General features: G+C 40.2%; 1 protein-coding gene across 1 annotated transcript; it reads left to right on the plus strand.

Annotated features, from left to right (window-relative positions):
- STK26 (serine/threonine kinase 26) lies at positions 1-27,320 on the plus strand. The gene is made up of 11 exons (XM_042876516.1): positions 1-83; positions 14,407-14,637; positions 19,000-19,056; positions 20,674-20,782; positions 20,864-21,021; positions 22,430-22,615; positions 23,246-23,394; positions 24,053-24,146; positions 24,596-24,658; positions 24,748-24,884; positions 25,399-27,320. Exons 1-11 carry the CDS (start codon positions 42-44, stop codon positions 25,421-25,423), a joined length of 1,251 nt encoding a protein of 416 aa, XP_042732450.1. The 5' UTR covers positions 1-41; the 3' UTR covers positions 25,424-27,320.
- The last annotated feature ends 14 nt before the right edge of the window (positions 27,321-27,334 follow it).

Genomic DNA, 27,334 nt, shown 5'->3' on the forward strand with positions numbered 1-27,334 from the left:
AGGAGGGAGCAGCGGGCGGCGCCCGGCCGCCGCAGCCCGCCATGGCCCACTCGCCCGTGGCGGTGCAAGTGCCCGGCATGCAGGTGAGCTCCAAGCGGCGCCGGTCCCAAAATGGAGGCGGCGGGTTCGGCTCCGGCTCCGGAAGCGGCGCCGCGCGGAGGCCGACGTTGGGGCGCTGGGTCCGGGGGAGCGCGGGCGGAGCGGAGCAGGGCGGCCCGGGAACGGGGAGGCCTCGTAGGGCTTGGGGCTGGGAGTGGGCCGGAGCCCCGGCGGTGCGGGAGGGGTCGGTCGGGCCCAGGGAGGAGCCGCGGTGCCTCGAACCTGCGGGTCGAGCGCCCTGCCCGCTTTGTTCGGGATGGGCCGCATCCCGGAGCGTAGAGGGGTTTCTGGTGAAAGGCAAAACGAAGCGAATCGCGGGGTGCGCTGGAAGTGGCGATATCGACCCGGGCCTGCAGAGCGGAGTCCTGCCTGCGGCATAGGCCTGGTGCTCGGGGAAAGGTGCGAGCCGATGTTTGTGCTGCATGCCGTTGGGAGCCGTCATCTGTCAGAAAATGCCTCCTCTCCTTGGCTGGGAGGGAGGCCCAGTGCCCTTCGTGTGCTTGTGGAGCTTGTTTGAACAAACAGACGTGCAATATGTGATTTTTTTCAGAGGAAGGCTGGGATACCTCTGACTCTTCATTCTTATTCTGCTGGAGAGCCTCGTGTGAGTTCGGGCAGAGATCTTTATCACACAAAAAGGAGCTGAGCTCATTTCGGTGCTGTTTTCTGCCTGTCAGAGGCTGGCAGCTCCGTCAGCGTTTTTGGCTTTCTCTCAGCTTTTAGGATAGCCGTACCTGCCCCATAGCTGAAGGATTCTGGGGTTTCCTTAGTTCCAGTAACAGAGAAGCCTTTATGATACATGTGTGAGATACAAGGAGTTCAGGAGGTTTCAGAACAGAAGATTAGAATTTCTCCCGGTCGGGTATCTTCCATGTTTTTTTGAGTGTAGAAATGATGTATAAAGACCACTTCTGTACTGATTTGCATTGGTTGCAATGCTGGGGTTTGGTTTACCTTTTTCACTTCTAGTAACTTGAAGGCCTTCTGAAATCAGTTAAATTTTGGTCCTCTACTGACTTTCTGTTGATATAAGATGACATAAGCCACACTTTCTATCCTCTGTCTCCTGTTTTTGTATTTGGAAGACTTCTATTTCAGAATCCAAATTTATCAACTCCTTATTGTCATATCTACTTGATCTATTGCTGACCTATTTTCCATGGCTGCCTTGTCACCACCAAAGGACCTTGAGAATTATTTGAGATCCTGTTTTCTGTTATTAAACCAGTAACGTTTATGTAATAGTTTCTCTAGTGCTGTTAGCTTAACCCAAATCTCTTAACATATAGTATGTGTAAAATCCTTTTTCTCTATTTTTTTTTTTAACTGTTAGATACGTGCAGCTGTATAGAATTAAGAAATAGCTCCTTTTGATGACTTTTGATGAATGCTATTACCCAAGTCCCAACAATCTTACAATGCAAAGGAATTAGATTTGGTGAAAAATTACTCACCTTGCTCTTCCTTAAGAGGGACTGTAATATAGTATAAGAAAGCAAACAGAAAATCTTCTGGCTGAGGGTGGTAGTCTAAAGAATGAAGTTTACTTTTTTTTTTCTCCTCCTTTTAATACCTATTTGAACTGTTCATTCAAGATCCTCCAAGTGATTACGAAAGTATCCCTGCATCTGCTCAGCGTTAAAATGAATGCGTGGTGACTGAAGAAGGAATAAACAGATTTGCCTGTGAAGGAGGAAGATCTAATAGTTGTATTAAAACTAGCACTGTGCAAAAGTGCATGTAATGTCAAGCTCCTTGTTTGTAGTCTGTGTTGAGGGAAGTGTTTGTACTGAATGTAACAGTTGAAACAGAATTGGCCAGAGAATGTGTTACAGGTATGAATCCTTCAGTTCTACTGTAATCCTATGATTTCCATTCCAAACAAACAAATCAGACTCCAAAAAGACTTTGCCAGTTTATCAGTGAAGCATTACCAAAGCTCTTCTGATTGTTTTAAGATCTCTTAAATGCTTTATATCTGAAAATACTGGAGGCCCCATAGAGTTGTTTTGGTCAACTTGAACTCTGCCTGTGAGTAGTATGACAACAACGGAAGACCCAGAGGTAGTATTATCTGCTGCCCTTATGAATAGTTACAGAATTATGTGTTTATGCAGTGGTTGCGTTCTGTTTAACCTGTCTTGTGTCCTTGACAAAACCAGATGTTATACCCAACAATTCATGCCTGTGCAAACAACTTCCTAAAGATGTTTATTTTTCTCCTCATCACTTACTTGGATAGGCCCAGTTTGCAGCAGTTGTATGATGTGAACTTGAATGATATTCAACACTGAAACTTCTAAGCCTGTTTAGTATGGGCGAAGAACTCAGTGAATGTATAAAATGAGTCAGGTGGAAGCTGTTATTCAGTTTTTGTGGTACAGAGGGTTGTGTTTGTTTAAATTATCAGGAAATGTAAAGTATGTCAGTTCAGATTGAGTCTTCTCATGGGCTCCTCATGTTATTGACAGCATCTTACACAGTACTCCAAAATTCATTAGTACAAATGAGTGACAGTTAGCTTTCCTAAGGTTGGGCGGTGAGGGAACTTTGCTATCAGCATCCTGAAATTTCAGGCTGGTCTAGATTTCAGCAATGAAACTTCATAAATAACGAGTTCTTTATTTAAACTGGTACACTTTTCAACGTGTAAAGTTTTCCTGTTCCAATTTGTTGTGCAAAATCCAAGTCTGAAATATTAATTAACTCATGTTTGTGTTGATTCTGTTCTCATTTGTCTGTATGTGTTTCTGAAACCTGGTTTGTGGCTTTGAATTTCTGTTCCTCTGCAATTTACTCATCTAAATATTTTTTAACTTTTTGTTTTTCTTATGGCTTTGTTGGTATATCCAGTAGTCTTGACTGTAGCCACAAAGGTTAGTTAGACCTGATCTGCTCTTACTGGCATCCAGACTGTCCTGCAGTAAAAAGTGTAACTTCCTCTAAAAGCAGAGCAGCCAGGAGCACGTGACCTGTCAGCCACTGTACTCTGATTCACAACTGAAGGACTGCTTGATTAAATACTAACTTGAACGTGAAGGTGAGCTTTGCTCTCGGTGAACAGAACCAGCTGTAAAGCGCTGCTCAGCGCGCAGCCTGAGCCTGGCAGTTGGAGAGCCTCTCTCTGCGGGATGCTGTGAGGGGAGATCAGTTAACATCTAGTTATTAGGTGGGTGTAGGGAGATGAAAAGAGAAATCGCTTTTAGGTTTGGAAGTGATGGGCTGAGATTTAATAAATAAATAAATGGGTGCCTTTGTAGAAATGCGCTCTCTGTGTGGTGCCCAAAGATAGTCTGGAGGTGTGTCAGGTTCCTAGCAAGCTTTCATCGCAGTTTTAGGAGTGTCTCTCAGTTAAGAGCAGACAGTTCATTACTGTCAGATACCTAAATGTTTAGAGGGTGTGCATTGGAGGAACTTCTTTGAGGGAAGATCTGTTCAAGGATCTGTGGATGCACCACTGTCCTCAGAGCTGAGTTGCCTCAGTTCTGCAGTGGGTTTGTAAAGGCTTTACACTTCTATTATTTAGAAACATGACTTAACTAGAGAATAGTGGGATGTTCAGCTCTGGCAGGATGCTGTGGGACTTCCACAGTGCATACAAAAGAGGGGTTCCTTGTGATTGAGCTAGGGTGGGCTCTAGGGATTTGGTGATTAAGTCAAGGAACTGAAACTGGACAAAGGTATTTGAGCTTTGAGCCACAGTACAGTTAGGCTGCAGGAAGACAGCATTTTAAAACGTAGGGAGAGCATGCCTGTTTGCTTCTTCAAGTGGATCACATGAAAACATTTGTGGAATTTAACGCTGCAGTTGTTTGCCTTGTGCTTGCTGTACAAGCTGTATCATACCTAGTAGCAGTCTGCTAACTCAGCTCAGGCTTCATTAGCTGAGCTTGGTTCTTCCGTCTCGTGCACTTTGATAAGTTATTCTGATGACAAAGAGAAGCAGAGCTCAGTCATTCTTAGATTGGCTTAGTATCGTCAAGGGAGGATAGAGCAAGCTTTGGAAAGTGTTTGCTACGCGGAAGCTGTGTAGGTATAACCAGCTGGAATCCAGCAGACGCTTTTATCAGTCTGAGAAGAAAAAATCTACAGCAGTCCTTTACTAGTAATTTTTGGGTGCAGATTTTACAGTTTTATACACTCGTTAAATGCACTGACCTGAAATTCAGCAAATCTGCTGAAGCTGCAGGGAACACAGAAGCCAAACTCGACTCTTCTCACCTTAATTGCTTTGCTCTTCTGCACCATCTGATACTATCACTTTTGAGCAGAGAATAATTTCCCTCAAAAGGTTTAAAAAAAAAAAAATGCCTAAAACCAGATGTTTAGCTTTAAAAATCCACTTAATAATTAATTTATTCTGTAGAGGTCATTTTATTGAATTCAGTATTGAAAAGGTTCACCTGAAAATGAAGACCTGTGACCCATACCCTGCAGGGCTTGTGGCAGTGCCCACTGCTCTCAGAGGTCTGTGATAACTGTGGCACACCATTAAGAGTCATGACTAAACGTGCCTCTGCAGCAGTATTTGTAGTGTGAGACCTATGGAACAGCTTAGTAAAGGTTGGCACCTTATCTTCATTTTCTTTGTTTTCAGTGTCCTGAAAATAGGGTTTTCAGTCTTCCTCAAAAGTGAAAGGATGAATTTAAAACCTGTTAGTGATTGTGTCACTTGTTTGGTGATTAGTTTCAGGTTTAAGAGTGGGTCAAAAACTGGGAGAAGTGCTAAGAGGTGGTTTGTAAGGCTGAAAAACAGAGTTTAATAACTGCCAGTCACTTGGGGAGTTCATGGATGTTTTTTGGGGGGTTTGAGTAGAGGATAAATGGTACCAGGTTAGCTTTGAAACTGTTCTGTAACATAATTTTCTGGCATGCTGTAACTAGTGACTGTGTTGCTCTCTGCAGGAATAAACTGTTGGTGAAGTATTTATCAAGTCAGGGCCCACTGATGCAAGTCCTGCTATTTCTTTCCAACTTATAACAATCATTGGCAATCAAATTCCTTCTCACCTATCTCACCAGGTTTCTTGATGTTCTGAAGCTCTATTTAAAGAGCTGCCATTTGCGCTTTAGATTCATTAGTTCAGCAGTTCTAGAAATCTGTTCTGCTGATTAGATGAGGATCGCTGAACACGATCCTTAGTTTCTGAAGGAGAAACGTAAATCTCGTGAGAAAGGTGCCCATCTGGTGGTACTAAAAACCATTCTGCCAGAGGGACTGCTACCCAAATAAATAGGACAGAAAGAACTCAATCAGTGAAGTTGTTAATAAAGGGTCTGACAAGGTAACAGTATCTTGCTGGTCTTGTTCTTCTTTTCATCTTGTGCATGTGTGTTTGCAGAGATACACTGTATATACTGAGTGTTGTTTAGGTCTGTAGCTGGGGAAAGATTTCAGCTTAGATCTTGCTTGATTACAGTTCTTCAAAGCTTCCCTTCGTAGCTGAGTGTTAGAAGTGTGAAGCGAAGTTTGTCTTGCCAAAAAATGTGGATTTGAATGGTCTTGGTGGAGGCAGTGTATCTGGAAAAGCCTTGTGCAATTACGCATCTTGGGTCTGCGTGAATTCTGTATGTGCTGATGAATGAGAACTGTTGGTTAACTGCAGGTTTCACACCTGAGCTGTGGGAATGTTGGGAGCCCAAGGTGACAGCTCTGGTTTCATGCACCAGGAGTCAAGAACCATCTGTTCCCTCAATGTTTGTATTTCCTCACCTTGTCTGCCTTTTGCAGGCTTTTCTTTCAACTGGGTCTATGTCCTGAATATTAGAATAATGTTGACTTGGAGGGGATGGAGGATTATCAGAGGGTATTTACTATCTGTGCTTTGCTAGACGTCGAGCTATATTTCAGTGCAGGCTTCTGCACTGGGAGCTGAATATAGAATACAGAAAAAAACCCATTCACCTTGGAATGACTAATAGCGTTGTAAAGCGCAGAGCAAAAAAGGCTGAATTTCCACTGATGCAAATCGACCTGAAAGCATGTAGAGAAATGTGGAGGGGCAAGGTGATCCCACAGCTCCAGTGCCAGCATTGGCAGAGCTGCTGCTGGGCAGAGGCTGGGTGTGGTGGTGTAGGCTGGCAGAGATCACTGCTGTTGATGTCTTACCTAGGAAGGCGTTATCTGGCAACCACTCACAGCAAGAACACTTTTGCATTCCTGCTCAGCTTTATTCCAGCCTAGTTGGCAAGAAGAATCTGATTTTCTTTTTTTAAGGTGTTTTTCTTCCTTCCCTAACCCTTCCCTCTGCATTTTATGTAACGAGTTGCTTTGCCGTGCTATGAGTGTGCTGCAGAACTGTTAAAAAGGAGTTCCCTGAAATGGCCAGGTTGGTTCTTGGTGGGGAAGGTTTCTTCCTTCCTTTGTAGCTCATTTGGGAGTTCTATTTCTGTTCTTTTCCCTGTGTGCTTCTTGTAGCTTCAGATCCACTGTGACTGATATGATCAAGGGCCTGTAATGAAGAGGAGGCCTGGAAGAGAGGGGTAGGAATGCAGGATTCTAGAAGACTGCCCTGTTTCTCCAAAGGGTCCCTTCCAGAACTGAAGGAATGGCGTCAGATCCCCTAACCGTGGGTTCCCATTTGGGGTTTATTGCAGCAGTGGATATTCCTGGAGAGCTATCCGTGTGAAATAAAGTTATTGGCTTGCTCCTTACTCCCATGCAGTGTTCTGGAGCTATCCTTTTCCAGCCAGTGTTTTTTTCTGTCACATTTTGACTTTGTTTAGCCTGAAAAGAAGCAATGATTTTAGTAGAGAGATTGAACAAGGATACTTGTCTGTGTTTAACTTAAGGTTTTGTTGCTGCTTTCTGGTCTATGAACCAGCAAGTTTAAAAAGCTGGATTTTGTTGTTTGTTTTGTCCTATCTGGATTATAGCGTGAGTTTAATCTTATTTACAGGAGGAAAATCTGCATATCATGTTCTAACTTGCACAGAATGAATGCTGAAATGGCTTCTATGATAGAACAGCGAGGAGGCCTTTGAAGTTTGGGTAGCAATTGCAATTTAGTTGCCGATGCTAAACCTCTAAGCATTATAAAAATAGCAATAAATTACATAATTTGGGCATTTGTGCTGGTAGAGCTGTGACGTAGTTGTTCTTTAAATGGGTGTGGCAAAAATGGAAAAAAAAAATTGTTTGTGTACTGATAAGCAGGCTGCTGGCTGCAAGGAAGGGCATACACTGCAAGGAGGCTGCAGCCCGTAAATGGTGCTTCTTCCGTGTTCCTACTAGATGTGGCTTTTGTAATCTCTCTGCAGATTAGGTTTTTCATAGCAGTTCATAGAATAGGAAGAGTGCAAATGTTCTTTTCCAGTGAGAAACTGGAGTAGTCTTCTATCTTCTAACTCTGATGTACAGGCAGTTCATTGAGGTGGCTTAATTATCCATTCAGCAGTCATTTGTCCTGCTCTGTTCAAAGGAGATTACGTTTGTTTGGAAAGAGCAGCTTGGTGAATTCCATAATAAAATACAGAATGGCATTTGAACACTTGGCGATCCAGGAATCTGTTGAATTCTGACTTGTGTCAGCATCAAAGCACACCAGATATCCTAGCTATAGAGTGTTGTCATTTGGGCCTTTTTATTGCAAATTACAGGGCAGATCTGGTCACGTAATTTGTGGCCCTCCTTCCCCTTGCCAGGCCGTGCTCCTCACTGATGGAAGCAAATGAAGGACAGGCATCGGTGTGCAGTGGTTTGAGGATTTTTGTTTTTAAATGATACTGTGTGCTTAAAAGGTGTTTGTATGTAGAATAAAAGTTGATTGGGACTCCGTTAACTGTAAGTTACATGAAACTTCTCTGGCACAAAGACTTCCTTTTTATGTCTTTCTTCTGTGCAGAATACGTAAACAATTGGGGTCAATTCATAATTGCCAGCATCAAAGGGCTCATCTATAGTAGATGTACTGCTCCTCTTGCTTTTTGCTTATTTACCCTGTTCCCTAAGCTGCTTCATGCTGTGCTACTGAAGTGGGAGAATAGCTAAGAATATAGGAAGTTGGGTTGTTTCCTTTTTCAGCACAATATGCAAGTGACAACACGGATCTGTCACAGGTCAGAGGGAGCTGGGGAATGAAGATGATTCTTCCCTTAAAAATCTGAGACTGGGCAAGAAGGAAAGCTGGTATTTAAAACTGGTAGTCATAAGAATTGTCAAGCAGCTGGCCTTACAGCCAGTGTGATGAGAACATGGTCCTGTGGGTTTCTGTTCGTTTTGCTTTTGTTTTACACTGATGTTTTCAGGCTCCAACTGAACACAGCAGTGAGTCTTGGCCCTGAGTTAAAGGAGGTGCATCATTAAGGGTGTAACAGAGTTTAGGTCCCCTTTAAGGACAGGAGAGCTCAAGTCTGGTTTTTGTTCCCTGTAGTGTAGAAAAGTTAGGTAATGTAAAGATTTGATACTTTGACAGTAAAACGACTTGATTTTAAAGTCACTTTCTACATCAGTGCTTACCATACGGTTCTGGTAAGTGTAATGAGGTGTCTGATATCTTAATGTTGGAGTCTTGGAAAGGGCTGCAGGGAGACATCAGAGTTGAATTCCCTACAGAAGTCACCGAGAAGCCTGAGTGCATACAAGATGGAGGAAAAAATGCTTGCAGGCTCCACCCTTACAGTGAATGTCTACAGGTTTTTCTTCCTGATTCTTTGTAAGTGATAATGGATTTGCACCTGTGCTTTCATTGCCTTCAAACTGTTTTAGTATTATGTATATATATACACAAGCCTGTGGCACTGTGTGCATAACTTACGTTGTAATATGCATTTAAGAGAAAATACGTGGGTGAAGAAGAGATCTAGAAATTAAAGTCTTTCTCTACCTGTTGTGGTTTTATTTTGTAAAGAAGTAAAATATTCCCGATGCAGGTGAAATATGGAAGTAAAATGTGGATAGAGAGATACATAATAGAATGTGTGTGGCCTATAATTTAGGTAATCTCTGAAGCTGCATGCAGATAATGCATGAAAAGAAGTTCAATTAAGGTGTTTTGGCACATCTGCTGAGTGAGACATTACTTCAAAATCCCATAACCTGTTGGTTTCACCAATCCTATTCCCACATATTTTCAATTTTCTTTTGCATCTAAATAGAACAGAAACTCACAGGTAACATTCCCTGAGAATAGATAATATCTGTGAATAAATTGGTTACCTATGACTTCCATGTGCTCTACCCAGTGTTTTGTTAGTCAGGTAGATGCTGAGAATAGGTGAAGTGACTGGAAAGTCAGTAACATGATATTAAAAACTACGTGTCTCTTATTCATTGCATTCTTAAGACAGTAGGATAACTTAGAGATTTAGCAGTGAATAGTGAAGTAGCAGTTATGATGCCTAGCTTATTTTATTGTCAGCTGTAATTCTGGGACTTAAGGGAAATGGTGCAGTGCACACTGGCTTCAGCAGCAAAGCTTGCACGTATTCTTCATCTGGTATGTAATGCTGATATGATTGCAGGGCTGCACAACAGATAAGACTCATTTTTTGTTTAAAGCTTTGCCCCAACAGTCTTCTCCAGAAGCTTTCTCTAAGATGGCTCTTCTTCTTAAATTTCACCCTTGACTTCTAGCAGACTTAGAAAGGTCAGACTTTACTCTAGAAATTGTTCGAGGTATTTGAAATAATGCAGGTAATTCTAATGACAATGCCAAAGATACCACTACGTGTTAGGGCCACAGTGGAGGGGATACTTGGCAAATATGGTGGTAGGCACTCTAGTCTTCTCTCTTATTGAATCTTCTGAGCTAATTACTTTATCTTTTACATAATGTACACATAACTGTGTTTGAGCAATGTTTCCCAGTCTAGTTGAGCTATTCTGTAACACTCCTACAATTTTAAGGGAACTTCTATTCCAAATAAACAGTGTGAAATGCTTCAGCATCCACATAACATTACACATCTTCTGATTCGGGTTTTAGAAATACTTTTGAGCTCATCAGTGTGAAAACACACACTATTAATGCTTAGAAGGATTCTAATGTGACTGCTGAATTACTTGCTCTGGGAAACCTTGAGGATCCTGGGTCTGAATTAGTTGGACTGATACTGAGCTAATGGCTTGCATCTAAGATACTTTACAACTAATGTTTTTCATCCATTTGTAAGAAGATTCATTAATGAATTTTGTTAAGAGCTACTGAGTACAAGAAGGTTCAGTTCTGTGAATTGTAGGCCTTGAATAAGATGTTACGTGGAGATTATCCTTTTCTGCCTGTTGTTCATTTGTATTTCAGTGTTGTAATGCAGCTTAATTACTAAAAAACTTACCATAATTTGATGCATATCATTAGAAGCCTGTATAATCTTGGAAGTCAGATCTGCAGCGTGCTTTTACGTTTGTTTTAAAGGAGGAATGCAGAATTTGGAGAACAGGTATATGAAAGGGTCAGAGCGAGATAGAAAGGTGAGTCAGGCAGTCAGTCCTGTAGCTGAATCTAGCCAGGACATTGCCTTGCTGTGTTTATTAAAAAGAAAATGCTTATGTAAGCCATATTGGCAGAGTGCTTGATGGCAGCTATTGTGGGTATGCTGGCAGAAGTTGTTGGGCTGTAGAGGTTTTTATGTGGGGACTGCGAGCAGCAGGCTGGACAGTGGGGCCTCTTGAGATCCCCTGCTAGCCAAATTACAGTATGATTCTGGGACTATGTATGTACACACACTAGCCTGTGAACCCAGACAGTAAGGGCATGGAGTTGGAAAGAAGGATAGGAGAGTTTTTGGTAAGCAGCAGTGTAGGTTGTGTAGTTGTGCTGCGCTGTTAAAATGGTGGACTTCCTGAGCTGGGCAGAGGGCTTGTGTTGTCATGCTGATAGCCGTGCTGTTACTCATGCTGGCTAGATTGAAGCTGGCATGTGTATATGCCTGAGCTTGTCATATTTGGTGCTGCTTCTGCCTGTGGAGGCAGGCTTAGGGCTGAAAGGAGCCAAGTCCTACAGATCTGTCCGCTTACAGGTGTTACCTTATCAGAGGTGATGGAGTCCATACGCTATTATACTGATACCATCTGTTGCCCAACAGACTTGACTCTCCATAGAAACCAATTAAAATAATAATGCACACAGTTACTCATGGGCAACTTTTGAAGCTTCTAAACCTCTTTCCTGTTCAGTGAAAGCACACAGAGTAACAGTTTTGCTCTGTTAGGAGTGTTAGTAGTATTAGATTTCTAATTTTTGGCACATAAGGAGCTTAACTGAGTTGTCAGTTGCAGAATCTCACTGGTATATGTTGCTGATATATGTACACACATTTTTTATTCACGTAATATATATCTCCATCTTTCTCTGTACTGAGAGGGAGAGAACAGGCATTGCTACATCTTTTTGTCTTCAATTAAAAAGTAGTTTTCTGTAGTTTTTTATGAGACAGAGGAATACTTTAGAACAGTAGCCAGAAAGACAAGGCAATTAAGAAAGGTAAAGGTAAGTCTGTTTCACAGTGCAGCTTTGTTCTAAGCCTGTGTTTTAAGTAATGTGAGCATTCTTAGTTTGAAGCCTTTCCAAGGGAAATTACCTCAATTTTAGCCACAGTTGTTCAGAAATTCTTGCCTTCATCCTGGAGTGTCCTACAGATACTTGTCAGCTTGGGTGAATAACAGAAGCTGTAAAGCTGACTTTGCTGGCAGTAAAAAGATTTGCTCAGAATAAAGACCTGCCTTTTTCCTTCAGTAGTTCCACACCATTTGTTCACCTCTGGTGCGCCTTTGTTCCGCTCTCCCATGGGTGTGCATGGAGTTCTGTGTGTCAGGATATCCAGCCGTGCTTCATCTCTCCCTGTAGTGCAGCACTCCCACATGATGGCATTAGGAATCGCTGGGAGTTAAAATAGCCTTAAAAGCTCTGATTCACCTGAAGTAGCTCGGGGGTGAGAGTTGAGGCCTGCCTTGTTGTTGGCTGTTAAGTGGGTGGGTAGGGTGGAATGGCGCATGTTTCTGCTGAGGCGTCCAGAGGAATTCTCTTCTTGCATTTTGCTTGGGGAGAAACCTTAAGAGCTGCTCTTTGAATTCATCCTGTGGCTCCTGTGAAGGTTGGATCAGTGACTGTGTCTGGGAGCACATTGCTTTTCTTTTATCTATGTGGAAGTGTTCAACAGGTTTTCTGTCAAATCCAGCAATAGGTACCAGGTAACTTGAATGGGAGTCGCAGGCTCTGAGATGTCTCAAAATAAAGCTGGTATTTCTGCAGCTGACTGCTTTAGGGTTAATAAAAAGTTTTGCCAGTCTTCTCTTTACACTTTCATGTCATCTTTTTCTGTAAATGAAGAACTACCCTTAATGCAATTGATGCTGTAGTTCAGGAGTACATTAGTTTGCTAACTAAGTAATTGTTTTGAGGCCTACAGTTGCTTTCTTTCTCTTCATGTTTATTGTCGTATAATTATCCCAGATTTCAGGTCAAAATAGTTCTCATCATTCACTTTGTGTATTTGCTTATCTTTCAAGTCCTTCAGTAGATCTAGCAATATATTTTGGGGGGGGAGGGGGAGGAGGGAGGAACAATTTGATCATAGTTATTTTTCTGAAGGTGTGTTCTTGTGTATTTTTTTGTTTTTTTAATGCATCAGAGCTCTTTGTGGGCAAAGGAGAAATTCCTAATTCCTCTTGCTTCAGTGGCTCTTCAACCCAGGCACGTTAGCGTTTCATATATTTGCAAGATCTAAAAATTCAGTTACACAGATCAGCACAAATCTGCCATACTACTTAATATTCCCTCCTCTTTTGAGAGCACAAATGACAGCTTGGTGTGTATGAGCAGTGAATTGATTCCACTGAAAGTCAACTTGACAGATGATGTGGTTAACTCTTAGCTAAATCTGCTCCCTGATTCGTCTCACCATACTGTGGAATAAGTTCTGATCCTGATAGAAGGAAGGGAGCAGTAAGGGGCCGATTAGGCCATGAAGTTGCTGCTTTACTCCAGTCAAAAAAGGAGCAGTATTTTTGTTTTCCCAGTGAAGATTTTTGCACCCACTTTCAAGACGATGATGTTAAGATGTTTTGTGGAGTTCCATGTTGGTACTGGAGTATTCTGCTGTGCAGGGTAATCCATGCAGCAGATGCACAGTGGCTGCTTTTGACAAAACTGCCGCTTCTGTCATGACAGTTCAGTTGGTCTGCTGGGTAAGCGTGACGTGTAGGGATGTAGGAGAGACATCAGGCATCAGAATCAGAGGGCCTTTGGGCAGAGGTTTCTTGTTCATGGCAAGTTAACAACAGCAAAGCTGCTGCAAGTGTTAGACGTCATCCTTCTCAAAATCCTGTTGTGTTTTTTTGTAATCGGTAATGTATTTAATTTCTGCAAAGCATGGGCTGTTCTGTTAACACATCTCCTTTGCCTCTTAAATTCCGCAAATTTCCTATGCTCTAAAGCTCAGTGTTCTTAAATTATAGTTCAAGTCATCCATATCCATCAGAAATTGCTGCTGTGGCTTTTGGATACACAAGCAGCCATATGCTTTATCTTGAAAGAGAAATGAGACTTTGCTTCTTTTTTTTTCTTTTCTTTTTCTCCTTCCTCTCTCTTCCCCCTCTTTGAATGAAGCTGAGAAGTGTTAAGATCTTGGTGTGGTGTCAGTGCTGATCATAGAGCAGTTAACCTTCAGAGTAAACCAGGTGTCCTCAGGAGTGCTGTACTGCCTGGTGCTGTGCTCCCCCACCCGATGCATGTCTGGGTGATGTCAGCTGGTTCTAATCAGTGCTTCAGTTTCATTTCTGCATCCATACGCCTTTGAACGTCTCTCAATCCCTTTTGCTGCCTTATGTGTGCACCATCTTAGCAGATCTCAGAAGCTCAGTGTGCTTGGGTGGAGGATTCTGCTAGTTGGCTGCAGGTGCTGCAGTCCTCTGGCAGCTCCCTCTGTGCTGCATTACCTGCAGTGCAGCTTTGTCTGCTCAAGGCTGTTGGCCTTGTAGGACAGCCCAGCCTCATTCACATGGGTAACGATGATGGTGCTTCCGTGCCAGTAATTGCATTCTGCAGACTTCTGAATTGCCACACAGACAGGATTAATATTAACAGCTCTGTTCTTTCCTTTAAAAGCGTTATGTGGGAAATGAGATTTGTACCTGATGCTTTCCTTGGTGAGACTCATTTGCCTTTGACATAATTGCATAATATACATTCTGTAACTAATAGCTGGATTAGAAGTTAGTGTATGGGAAATAAATTCATCTGATACGAGCCCTCTAATGATGATAAATCTGGATGATGTGTTTCTTGGGAAGTAATGAGGGCTAATAACTTGGAAGTAAATTAAGATAGCTCATATCTTTTTTAATTTTTTTTTTAACTCTTTCTCTAGAATCACAGAGCAGACCCAGAAGAATTATTCACAAAACTGGAACGCATTGGGAAAGGCTCCTTTGGTGAAGTCTTTAAAGGAATTGATAATCGGACACAGCAAGTGGTTGCTATAAAAATCATAGACCTCGAGGAAGCAGAAGATGAAATAGAAGATATACAGCAAGAGATAACTGTTCTAAGTCAGTGTGACAGTCCTTATGTAACGAAATACTATGGATCATATTTAAAGGTAATGTATGGTACTGCACAAATATTGACTAGCAATGTGTCAGCCCGTTTTGAATGATGCAAAGGAAAAATTCTAAAACTGAGGGGATGTTACCATATCAACTTGACTTTTAGTTTTTCCCTTTGAATGCTGTTGACTTGGTTCTGCTTCTTTTGCTGCGTGCTCCTTAAGGCTCAGATTTTCACAAAATGGCTACAAAGGGAGCGGAGCTGACAGAAGATTCCTATTGCTTTTATAAAATTACATGGAGAAAGAGGTTTTCTCTTCTTTCTTTCCTCGCAACTTCTAGTGCAACTTTGTGCCTTTTTGGAGAAGGAAAAATATGTTTCCATAGCTAGGCTAACAAAAAAGAGAAACCTTTCTTTGATATGGAAGGAAACCCTGTGTGCTGTGGAGATGTTTGTAATTATGCATTATAGTAGGCCTGAAACAAAGTGGAACTGACAAGAGTACAAAGTGGTTATATAACTCTGAAGTGTTATCTGAGGCATAATTTAAGAAACAAGCTTAACAAAAAAGCAAACATCAACACACACAGCAATGCACAACCCCACAGAAATAAAAATTGAAAGTATATGAATGTATAGCACTGACAGAATGGCTGGATATAACTTTCAGCTCCTGGTTAGGGTTTTCTTTAAAAATTCCTGGCAAGTGCAAGAGTGTGTTAATTCTGCATTACTTTCCTTACTGCTGTTTGGGTACTTCTCATTTTTGGTGTATTCTGAAAGATTAATGCTGGTCTCTGATTTTTCTTACCTCTCCTATTTTGGGGAAAGCTGCTGTGGGTGAAGAGATGTTTGTGAAATTTTGTTTATTTTCCCTTTAGAAACTTCCCTTAAAAAAATCACAGGAACGTTTTTCATCCCAGACAACCGTGGCAGTTAATTGTATTGCTTGCTCTTCCCTGCCTAATTAGTATCTTAGGCTGGATTTATCCTTGATTGCTAGGACTAGGTCTTTCAGCTTGAGGTTCCTCAGGGGGAACAGTGTATTGGCTTCGTTAGAAGTATCCAAAGAATCTTTTATGCTGGCTCTAATTTTGGTAATAACAGGCATTTTGACAGTACTGTCTGTCTATTCTTAAAAGAAAAACTAAGGTTGCTATAGCTTCTGACTTTTTATTAGCTATAATTCTGAGAATGGCTGTCGGCCCTAGTATTCAGCTGTTCATATTCTTTAGACTTCTTCTGGAAACAGTGAAGTATGTATGGTTTTGTACAAAATGACTTTATAATTAAAGGTTAAAGAACATTGAGGCTAGGTCCTGAAAATTAAGACACATTATTTCATAGAAAGCAGAGTCCTGGGCTGATGACGGTAATAGCAGTTCTCAGTGGATCTCACTGGTGCCAAGATCATGTCAAAAGTGCTCAAATGGGCTTATGGTTTTATACATAAAGGTTATTGAAAATAGCTCCTATAAGCTGTTCAAAGATAGGGCAGAAAGGGCACAGGTGTATTTCAATATTTAAAAGTAACCAAGTTTATTGAACTTTGAACAGGGAGATGGTTACTGCCGTCAAGTCCCAGTCAGCTTCAGCTCTTCTCCTTTGTAAGAAAGCACATTTGATAATTGAACGTTACAATGAAAACATTAAGGTGTGTTAACTGTGAGGATTCTCTAACTGTTCAGGTTTTCAAGTGAGGTTTTTTCTCTGTGTACAGTCTATTTTAAGTATTCTGGAGCTTTACACTGTGCTTAGTTTCTTGCTTGTCAGGATGCAGAGCCAGCATTGTGACTAACAGGAATGGAGTGACCCAATCCCAGGGGCCCTGTGACTTACCAGCAACATGCAGGATCTTCCCAGTGCTCCTCCTGCTAAGAAGAAACTGAGCAGGAGAAGGAAAGAGTGTCTTTATCTCAATTACTTGACTTACTAATTTGTAACCTAGTCAGCTCAACTGATGCCATATAAGATACTCTTATATTCTGCAGCCTAGCTGCTCTTTAGCTACAGCTTCATGTTTGACTTGTAAATGTGGTTTTAAAAATACGGACAGCCCCTAAATATTTTTACCTAACAATGTAGTGTTACTTGTCTGTTAGTAGGTATTTTAAAAACACTACTGATGCAAGATAAGGTCTACTTCCTTACCACTGAGATAAAACTGATGTGGATTTCCCACTGTTGTGAAACAAAAAGGTGCAAAATTCCCCAATGATGAAGACATGGGATACCTTTGTATCTTGAACTTCGGAGCTCAAGTGGGAATTTACTGTTGAATAAATCTGAAATCTTTGCTAGTCTTAATCATTTTTTCCCTTAAATTTGGATGTCTTGCAAGACCTAAGCATTGGTAGGTGATACACAAACATGTAGTTAATACATTATGAATACATTTGTGTTGGGTAGGAAAGGGTTTTGCCTTTTATATCGCATCTTTTGCTGTTATGTGTGGAGTTGTGCAAGGTTGCAGCTGTTTCAATGAGCTTTTATAGATGCAAGATAACTTCAATCCTTATATGGATGTTTGTAGACATTCCGGTCTGTGGTAGGTGAGCATGTAAACTTGTCATCCAGCACTGCACTTTGATTGCAGTTAACATCATACCTCACTAAATAAAACATAGAGTGTGGAAAGTACCCTTCAAAATGATAGTGTGTAGCAGTGTAAGATATGCTAAAGTGCTGGAATGCTGTCCTCGTGTCAGTCTTACTGCCTTATTGGCTTATCCAGGAGAGAGATTAAAGTTACTGAGAGTTACTCCAGTTCTGGTGTGTTCTAGTTATGCCAGTTTGTGAAGCTGTAAAATACGTGAGCTGTATTTTCTGTCTGATCCCATAGAGAGTGATCATCTCTGGGTGACTAAAACATGTGGATTGTTTTCCTTATTTGTGCCATGTAGCCTTTGGGCTAGGGAATTAATTATCCATCCTGTAACTTGTAACTACTGAACACACCTGGGCTGCTTTTATTTTTCAGTTCTGCTTTTAAAGCAAGCCTGAAGTTGTTCTCAGATTTTCAGATTTTAGTGTGGAAAATTCCTATAGTAACATGCAGTGTATTCCAGCAGAACTGTACAGCACTTAGTGCAGCAAAGCTTTGAGGCCATCTGAAGATATTGTTTGTTCTACATTGTCTATTTATACATGGTTGACCTAAAATAGCTAGGAAAAAGGTTGTACATGCTTGGCTAGAAAATATCCCCACCCGATTACGCTGGATAGCAGCTTTTTCTTTGAGACATTATTTCAGAAACACAGTACTTATTCATTTCCACCTTACACTGTTTTCAAGTAATGGTCAAATGCTCCAAACACGTCTGGTAACCACAATGTTTGCCTTAAGCTGGAGCTCCTTGCAGGTCTTCTCCACTGACAAAGTTGGGCTTTATAAAAACTGCTAAAATTAGCCAGCCCTTCCCTGCTGATCTCATAATATTGGAATAGACTCTCATAAATTGCATGTTTCTTAAATTTAGTATAAATCTAACAGAGTGTGCCTTGTTAGCATAACTGGATGTGGTGCTTCCAGAAACTGCACCTTTATTTGCTTGTTGTTCCCTTCAGGTTTCTACCACTAGTCAGGAAATTGGATAGGTCAGAGTACAATGTAGAATGCAAGAGGCTTTAAAAAGGACTTCTGCTATCAGCTTGTGCTTTGCTGTAAGAAACTAGTGCTAGTAAATACTTCCTACTTAGAAAGTGTGCATGGTACTTGGGCTGCATTAGTATTTCTGATAGCTGTGTTTTTCAAATAAGTGTTTTCATTCCAGTAATTTCTTAAGCATTAACCTATGGGTTACTGTTCTAGATTTGTTTCTGAAATGCGAGGGGATTTTGGTGAGCAGTTGGGAAAAGTTCCCAGTTTTGAAACACACTCTATGGATCTTGTACCAAATCTTTCCATTTCTGTTTACGTGAATCTGCCACTCCTTGCAGTTGCTCACGAAGGACAGAAGCAGCATCTAGAAAACCCTTGTTGGAAGAACTTGAATTCTAGTACTGTAGCTGAGATATCTCAACAAAGAAAGCACAGTAACTCCCAGGGGTAAAGATTCAAGCAGCATGGCATGAAGAACAGAAGGGAACACAGGACTTTGAAGTATTGCTTAAAATTCAAAACAGAGAAAGAAAAACCCTGTGAAGTCTAAGATAATTAGATAAAAAGTATAACTTAAGGGAAGTGTGTTGTTCTTACCATTGACCTTTTAGTGGTTGGTTTGGAATGTCTGATGTAAAGACTTCAGAAACACGAGCGTTCTTGTAGGGTTTGGGTCTTGCCCAGGAGCTGTAACTTGGTGATTCGTGGGGCTCTGGCTGTGTTCTCCTAACAGCTGGCAGGTTCTCCACTGAAGTACATTTTCTTTTTTTAATGGTACCCTTGGACTTCTAACATCTCCCATTTCTTCTGTAGGGCACAAAACTATGGATAATAATGGAATACTTGGGTGGAGGGTCAGCTTTGGATCTTGTAAGTATATGATTATTTGCATCTAAGTCCTATTAAAACCTATGTGGTTGTGTGTATCTCCTTTGTCATTCCTCCTTTGTCAGCCCAGACTTCACTGTTATATCAGCACTATGTTGCAATGCTTCAAGAAGTGTTAACTTGTATAATAGTTCTGTCACATGTTGGTGCCTTGAGTTGATGCTGATTTTCTTGGCTATTTGTTGCTCCTGAGGACTTGGTTGTTTCTAAGCATGAGGAAACTTTCATTCTCAGTCAAATGCAAGGTGGTGGTTTTCTTTCTTTGTATAGAAGTTTGCCACGTGAGGAGGAGGAACTTGTGGGAGGGTGGGGGTGTTTCTGTAGGCCCCACCACCAGGTTATTCCTTACACTTGCATACAAAATATTTCTGTTAGGATAGGATCTCAGGAACAAACGTCGTATGTCACCACGGAGCGCAGTTAAAATTAACTGCTTAAAAGGTGTTTAGTTTTCCACTTTCAGAAATCCCGGTTGAAAATGAAAGTGCCTTTTATTTCAGATAGTGGAGCATTCATGAAGGATGTAACTTAGTGCAGGAGCACAGTTCACTGTATGTGGATGTGGTTTCCCCATATTTTCAGTACAGCTCTACCTCAGCTGTAAAGCTATGAGACCCACCCTTTCCTGCAAGATAATATAACGCCTTCTTTGTGTCATCTGAAGGAGAAGTGTCATGTCTGCAGTATTACAGGATAGTGCTAATCATATGTTTGCTGCCAGTGGTTCTGTCTGCAAGGGTCTGTGTATGTGCTTAGCCTCACAAGTCCATTTCAACTTCATGAAATTACATCATATCAGCTTTATTCTAGGAATGCAAAAGCAGAGGAATTGTGAGTAGCATGTCACAGCTTGTAGCTTTGGAGTTTGGTCGTCTTGAGAAAGAAGCTGAGAGAATTTGTTCTTTAACATTTATACGCAGTTTGTAGGCTCCTTTGGACTGTCAGAAAATAATGAAGTCGTGTGGGGTTTTTAGTAGTGTTCATTGGCTTTAGTGTTCTAAAGGGCAACTTAATTTTTGTTTCCTTTACTTAACCTCCACTTTTTCATGATTTTATTGTTCTCCATTTCACTGCTGTGAGGTTTTTGTGTGTTGTTCAAATAGCAGAATCACACATCTTAATTGTTCTTCTTTATGTGCATAGTTTTCTGATGTGCAAAGCTTTGACATTTGTGCATTATGTTCATAATGCAAAAGCAAGCATAGAATCAAAAATATTGGAACAACTTTAAAAAAAGTTTTATTTTGAATTAAACAGAGTTTCTTAATGCACTCATTTTAAATGCAGTATTGGGTCTGCTGTGTTTGATAAGAATGTAAAACTTGTTGGGAAATTCTAGCTTTCCATGTGTATTGCATGCTGAGGGGAGTGTGAACTGTATGGAAAAGTAACAGAATTTGTAATGTATCATCAGCAGAGGAGATGTGAAGATGATTATTCTAATGGCATCTTTTTCTGGTGGAATACTAAGCTACTTAATTGAATCTTCACTTTATGAAGCTCTTTAAATTAAAAATGTTTCAAGTTTGATTTATTTAAATCAATAATAAGGCAGAAGTTAGATGTGGCTAACATTATTTTACTGTGTTTTCTCTAAAGCTTCGTGCTGGGCCTTTTGATGAGTTCCAGATAGCTACTATGCTAAAGGAAATCCTGAAAGGTCTTGACTACCTGCACTCAGAGAAGAAGATTCACAGGGATATAAAAGGTTCGCTTAAATGCATCTTTTTAAAGTCCTTAAAAGTAAGTAGAGCAGCATTCTGACTTAGATATTATTTCCTGTTGGCAGCTGCCAATGTCTTGTTATCAGAGCAAGGGGACGTTAAGCTTGCTGATTTTGGAGTTGCTGGGCAGTTGACAGACACGCAAATTAAGAGGAATACCTTTGTTGGAACCCCGTTTTGGATGGCCCCTGAGGTGATCCAGCAGTCAGCATATGATTCCAAAGTAAGTATGGGTGTAAAGCACCTCTTCTCTCTGTCTGCTGACCTAACATAAATGGCTTTGTATTTTTGTCTTTCTAATTCTGTCAGTACTGGAAGGAAAAATGATAAGAAGGAGGGATAGTCCTATTTCTTTTGTGTGTATGGCCGTCAGATGCTTTAGGGCATGGTAGTGAAATGGCAGTGTATTTTAGTGCTGATACTCTGTTTATGTGCATCCAGAAAGCTAAACCTCCTGGTATGTACAAAGTAACTTTTGTAGTGTTTTTCTTAGGTAGTAACTCTGTAACTGTACTTGTGATGGGCCCTAATAAAAAACCTGTGGAGTATTTGAGATGTGCTGAAGATCCACAGAGATCTTTCCCAGAGTCAGATTTGAAGGAATTTGTTTACATGTGAGGGATGACAGTAAGGAATTTGTACATTCAGCTGTAATTTTCATGTGTAGGGTTTCAGCTTTACAACTGCATTACTCGTTCTGTGGCATTTTGGGAATGCATTCTACCTTGTTTTAAAAATAGGTTCTCCAGTCCAAGTTAAAATAATTAATCTCCTGGTTTTCCTGTATCAGCTGTGCCACCCCTTCATTTACATTCTGCACAACCTAATCCCCTGCTTTCCTTGTCTCCTCAGTACTGCTATAAGAACAGTACTCTTTCCCCTTTCTTTCCAAGCCTTTGGATTCAACAGATGAAGGGTTCTGGACAGGGCACACTGATTTCTAGTCTACAGTTGTTTGTTTGTTACTGAAATATCGTAACTATGAGCTACTTTAATTCTTCAGTATTAAATAGAGATATTTAGGTAGTTCTTCTAAATAGGAAAGGAATATTGTAGAAATGCAACTTGTAACCCAAAGCTGCCCATATAATGAAGTGTTACAACTTTGCCATGTGTAGTCAAATCATTCCTAGGCAGTTTGTAATGAGAAATGCTTATAGTGATTTTAATGGCTCTTGTAACTCATCTGAAAACAGTGCAGAGAATGTGTATTTCACTTGGGAAAAGTCTCTAAACTGAAAGATTTCATAGTTTGTAAGACATTAATGAAACTTGTCTTTTAGGTACAATCAGTATCTCTTTGTGATTCTTCAGGAACTCGTGCTTCCAACTTGATGTTTCAGGTCTAACTGGAGTTGTTGGTAGTTTTCTAGCTAAATTCATAAGGCTGTTAGGGAAGAAGGCAGCAGTGCAAGAATATTATGTTGTATTCATTAGTCAAAGTTATTAAAGCCTGATTAAATTGCTTATGTCTTCAGGAATAATAGCCTCAGGGTATAAAAAACAATCCTTGTGCATTATCTAATGAGACTAAAATTAATTCTACTATATAGATGCAGATTTCAGTTAGTAAATACGTTGCTATGATGGCATTCAACTTTGTACTGAAAGTTATTTTTTCCATTTCACAGGCTGACATCTGGTCATTGGGAATCACTGCTATTGAATTAGCCAAAGGGGAGCCACCCAACTCTGATATGCATCCAATGAGAGTTCTGTTTCTCATTCCAAAAAACAATCCTCCAACTTTATTAGGAGAATTCAGTAAACCTTTTAAAGAATTCATCGATGCGTGTCTGAATAAGGATCCAACATTTGTGAGTAGATAAGTGTGTGTGTATGTTTGTAATGTGTGTAGAGATGCTCATGTCTCTTTTTTTAATGCATTCTTGTCAAGTATTTTGCTGATGTAGTGCATCAGAGTTGACTAAAATAGTTCAAGAGACTAATTTTGACTGCAAATAGCAACAGTGCTTTTTAGTAGTTCTCTCCACCCCAGCCTCTTCTGTTTAAAGTAATGGAGGGAGGAGGAATGGCAAAGGAAGTGATGGCAGAGGCAGCTTCCCAAGATGCATGCAGAGCTAAGATAATGTCAGAAGAGAACCTAAGAGGGATCCTAGATCTCTTCCCTGGTAGAACTTTTGTTTTCTGTCTGAATTCTGCTTACAAGGAAATGCATTGGAGAAACTTGATTAGTCATTTTCCTGGGTGTGTACTTTCTAGCATAGGAGGGTAAGCAATATAGTCTGTATGACTTGATCATATTTTTAGAGTGCTTGTAAATGTGGATTACTGGCTTTTTTTGACTTCCTGTTTCTACTGATTTCCTGATGCTGTATGTGTTAGAATGGGGAGTCTGTTGTTGTACCAAATCTTCCCTGCTAGCATTTAAAGTCATAAAATGCTAGCATAGCAGTAAATATTCCAGTGTTCTGGTTTTTTCACAGCGCCCTACAGCAAAAGAACTCCTGAAGCACAAATTCATTATGAAAAATGCCAAGAAGACTTCATATCTGACAGAGCTGATCGATAGGTTTAAGAGATGGAAAGCAGAGGGACATAGTAGTGATGAAAGTGATTCCGATGGTTCCGATTCGTAAGTTAATTTTCACCATTTAGTCTGTCTAGCTTTGTTCTCTGTGTTTTGCATTGGCTTCTTTAAGGAAAACTGTTTGAATCTAAAGGCTAATGCTTAAGTCAAGCTATGTGCTTGTTCTCTAAACTTTTTTTAACCTCTGAACTCATTTTCAGTTCTGCTTAAGCGCTGTGTGTTTCCTACTCTGAGGCTAGTGGTTATACAGAAAGTACTGCGTCACAACTGGAGGTGTTGTTTGCACAGTGTGGGTAGAACAACGTACCTTCTGCAAGTCTTTGGTTTTTCTGGATATCAGATAACTGTTTTAGGTGGGATGCCATTGGAGAAGGGAGGTCCTAGAGGTAGACAGCATCTTTTGTTTGCTTTGATGGTATTTCAGCTTGGTCTCTGAGATAGCGTTTCCTAAGTTTTAAATACATGCTTTTTTTCTTATTTTAAGACATAGAAGTAATCCTTATAGATGTGTTCTAGTCTGGTCTGGTATTAAATGAGGAGGTTGGTGGCTCTGCAGGTGGCAGAGGGGTTGGAGATTCACGATCCTTGAGGTCCCTTCCAACCCTGGCCATTCTGTGATTCTGTGTTATGTATTTGGGTTATCTATGGCTGCTTAGCATTATGTTGTGACTGGTGTTGTGTACATCGTATCCTTTTCCTTCAGGGAGTCAAGTAACAAGGAGAACAACTCTCATCCTGAGTGGAGCTTCACTACAGTTAGGAAGAAACCAGATGCAAAGAAGCTGCAGAACGGGACGGTATGTAGTCTGAGTTCTGCTAAGGAATGGCCTTGTAGCCATGATAAGGAAGGTAGTGTTAAAACTTTGTAACTGTACAGTTTTTCATAAGAATTGTCAGCCTTTTTGCACCTCAACAGATAATGCTTGTAACTGATGTATCCTTTAACTTTGTCAGCCTTAACTCCAAGAGATATCACATACTAATAGATCTGTATCTATTCATGGAGATATGATTCTTTTGAACTCTGATATAATATTAGAGAAAGCACATTGAGCTGTCACAATGTATTGCGTGCCATCAGGCTTCTCTTTGCACATCACGTAGTGCTTGATGTCCTGCAGCCTGTTTTGAAATGTACTGTAAGGGCTGTGTTGAATTCATAGGAAGTTCTAAAATCGCACGGTGTGTTAAATGCAGCTTATAGACTGCATGGGAACATACTGATATCCTTCTTTGTTAATTCTAGGATCAGGACCTTGTTAAAACCTTGAGTTGTTTAACTATGATAATCACTCCTGTCTTTGCTGAGGTAAGTTTTCCTTTCAGGTTAGCTTTTGAATTAATTGTCTGAGTGTTTGTGAATTCTGTAAGCTTTATCTCATTTGTTCTGCTACTCAGCTCAAACAGCAGGACACAAATAATGCTAGCAGAAAGAAAGCAATTGAGGAACTTGAAAAAAGCATCAACATGGCAGAAGCAACATGTCCAGGGATCACAGATAAGATGGTGAAGAAACTTATGGAGAAATTTCAGAAGTAAGTTAGTATTGCATGCGCTGTGTGCTGGGGGAAGCACTTCCATTTGGGAAAAGCTGTTTGATTTCAAGCACTTCGTGCGTTAGGGAGATTTGAGTACAGTTCTTTGATAAGTGGAAGATCTGCTACATATAGGGCTCAGCTTTTAGCTTCCTTGTTCATACAGAACACTTCTGGTTATTGAAACAAAAGCTAGTAAGAAACGGTGACTTTTTCTGCTGTTAGCACTGCAGTTTTATTGGAGCTGTTACACTTTGTTCCCTTCAGTTTAGCCTGCAGTTATATCTTAAGCACGTTCATAGCAAGTAAGTCAAGGAGTCTCCTTTTCCATTATCTTTCTAGGGAATGTTTTCTGGATGCGTATTCTGGTGTGTGTTTTCTTGTTTGTTTTCCTTTGAGCTGTTAGGATGAGGTGAAGGCACTTCCCAGTTTAAGGATGCACAGGTAGTTACTTGCTGTTTGCCACACCAAAATATAGTAATTAACACTCTTCCTTGCATTTTCATACCTGTAGATTTTCTGTTAATGACTCATCCTAAGAAACTTCACATAATTGACTGCTGTTTCGTATGGACCCAGTGAAACCCACCAAAACTACTTCAAGCTTGGCAGTGCTTAGCTCATGAGCTCCTTGTGCCTTTTGGATCTTTGCAACATATTGATGGTGATTTGAGGATTTGAAAGAACCTACTCAACTATTTTGTGGCAGTGCACATGGTTTTATATTTTCAGGAAATTATTTTGTAAAGAACAACTTTTAATATTGTAGTTTCACCTGTTTAATCTGATAAAAGTTGAGGTGCAGTTTTGCTTTTAGAAATAACCATTACTTTAGTTAATAGGAAGTGCGAGTACAGTATGTTTTGATGCTGTTTTGTTCCTGTGCACAGGGATGTACAGGTCTTTTGTATTCATGAGTTAAACTTTTGTAAATCACTAACAAGCTTCAGAGAAAATAGCTTTTTCACGAGCGTGTTCAAAACGTAGTGGCAAGGTTATTGCTGTAGCACCTGCTTCAACCAGCATATAGTTATCGTGCCCTGGGAAATAAACCTGCAACAGTATCTACAACGATTCTAAATTGGTACAGTATTTTAGGCAGCTCTATGATTAAATACATTTGAGAGCAATATGTCAATAGTTTGCAGGTGATATGTAGCAACAGGACTGTCCTGATGTACAGTATGTGTATTACCTTTAGAGCAAGTAGGAACTCGATCTTACATCGTCATGGAAGGAAAATTAAAGCAATACAGTTGAGGGGGTGGGGCTTTTGGCAATAATGGACGGAACCTGAAGTCCAATTTAATTTAATGTTTCTCCTCTGACTACAAGTACCTGGGTGGAAGGGAGCCAGAGAAGCCGAGCGTCGCATGACCGTACCTCACGAGCAGGTATAAGCGTAACACCAGCGTTCTTTGTGGTGGTGTTGTTTCTCCTGTAAGATATTTATACACGTTTTTGTTCTTAAATACATTAAATACATCGGCATAATTTGTTTATAATTTTCTGGAAGTGTATTTTAAATATGTATTTACCAGTTAATATGCAAAGAGCTGAGTTATAGATATTCTTTCACACACAGGTAGTACTGTGCAGTACGGAGTGATTTTTTTTCATAAAAAGTAGGTAAGACTATAAAGTTGCTTTCAGTTATATATTTATGGTACTGCTAGATGGGTAATCTCTTCTGTTTTGTTTTGGTTTTGTTCTTTTTTTTCCTTCTTTTTCAACCCAGTATGTATATTATGCTGAAGTTTTGAACTGGGATTGTTTTTCAGTACTTAGCTGTGCAACTGTTGGTGTAAATTTATTTTTTGATAAAGGCTGGGTGTGTTTATTTTATGGTTCAGACCTGCACATTTTGTTTTTGCACAAAAGTCATTTTAAAGAATCTGAAATATATCTGCCAAATATTGAAAAAGTAATGGTGTGCAAGTAAATACTGCATTTTTAGTCAAATGTTGCCATTACATCGTTTTTATATAAAGGACACTTGTGAGAGATGGTGGTTAGATATGCCAAGGACAATTATTTTCAATGGTGCCTACACTGTATAAAAGAAAAAAAAAAAAAAGAAATTACTTTTAATTCCTTGTTTTAATTTTAAGAAAGTGTTTCTGTTTAAAACTTTCATCTGCTATATAACTGAAATTCGATTAGAATTTATATCTGAGAAACAAAGTCTGGAAATAGTTTTTGAAAACAATGTTATGGATTAAATAAATATTTTTATAAATGTAAAAGCAGCAGAAGTTGTAAATACAGTTGATCTGAAGCTTTACAGAATAACTGCATCACAGAAACAAATTGTAGTGCTCCTCTAGCTTCTGTAGTTGGTAGTCTTGTAAATCTGTTTATAGATGAAGCTTATTTCAATGTTTTGGGGGGTTTTAAATGGTTTAAAAATAAATATTTAAGTTCTGTAAACTTTCACAAGCTTCTTCTGT

The sequence above is a fragment of the Lagopus leucura genome, unplaced genomic scaffold (genome assembly GCF_019238085.1).
Source record: "Lagopus leucura isolate 7727_CA_CO unplaced genomic scaffold, USGS_WTPT01 Super-Scaffold_100016, whole genome shotgun sequence".
Classification (NCBI taxonomy): domain Eukaryota; kingdom Metazoa; phylum Chordata; class Aves; order Galliformes; family Phasianidae; genus Lagopus; species Lagopus leucura.

Bases quoted from the DNA above. Each gene is read 5' to 3' on its own strand.
- STK26 (XM_042876516.1), top strand. From the start codon at position 42: ATGGCCCACTCGCCCGTGGCGGTGCAAGTGCCCGGCATGCAG. The intron at 84-14,406 runs GTGAGCTCCAAG...CTCTTTCTCTAG, and splicing joins TGCAAGTGCCCGGCATGCAG to AATCACAGAGCAGACCCAGA. The intron at 24,659-24,747 runs GTAAGTTTTCCT...TCTGCTACTCAG, and splicing joins TCACTCCTGTCTTTGCTGAG to CTCAAACAGCAGGACACAAA.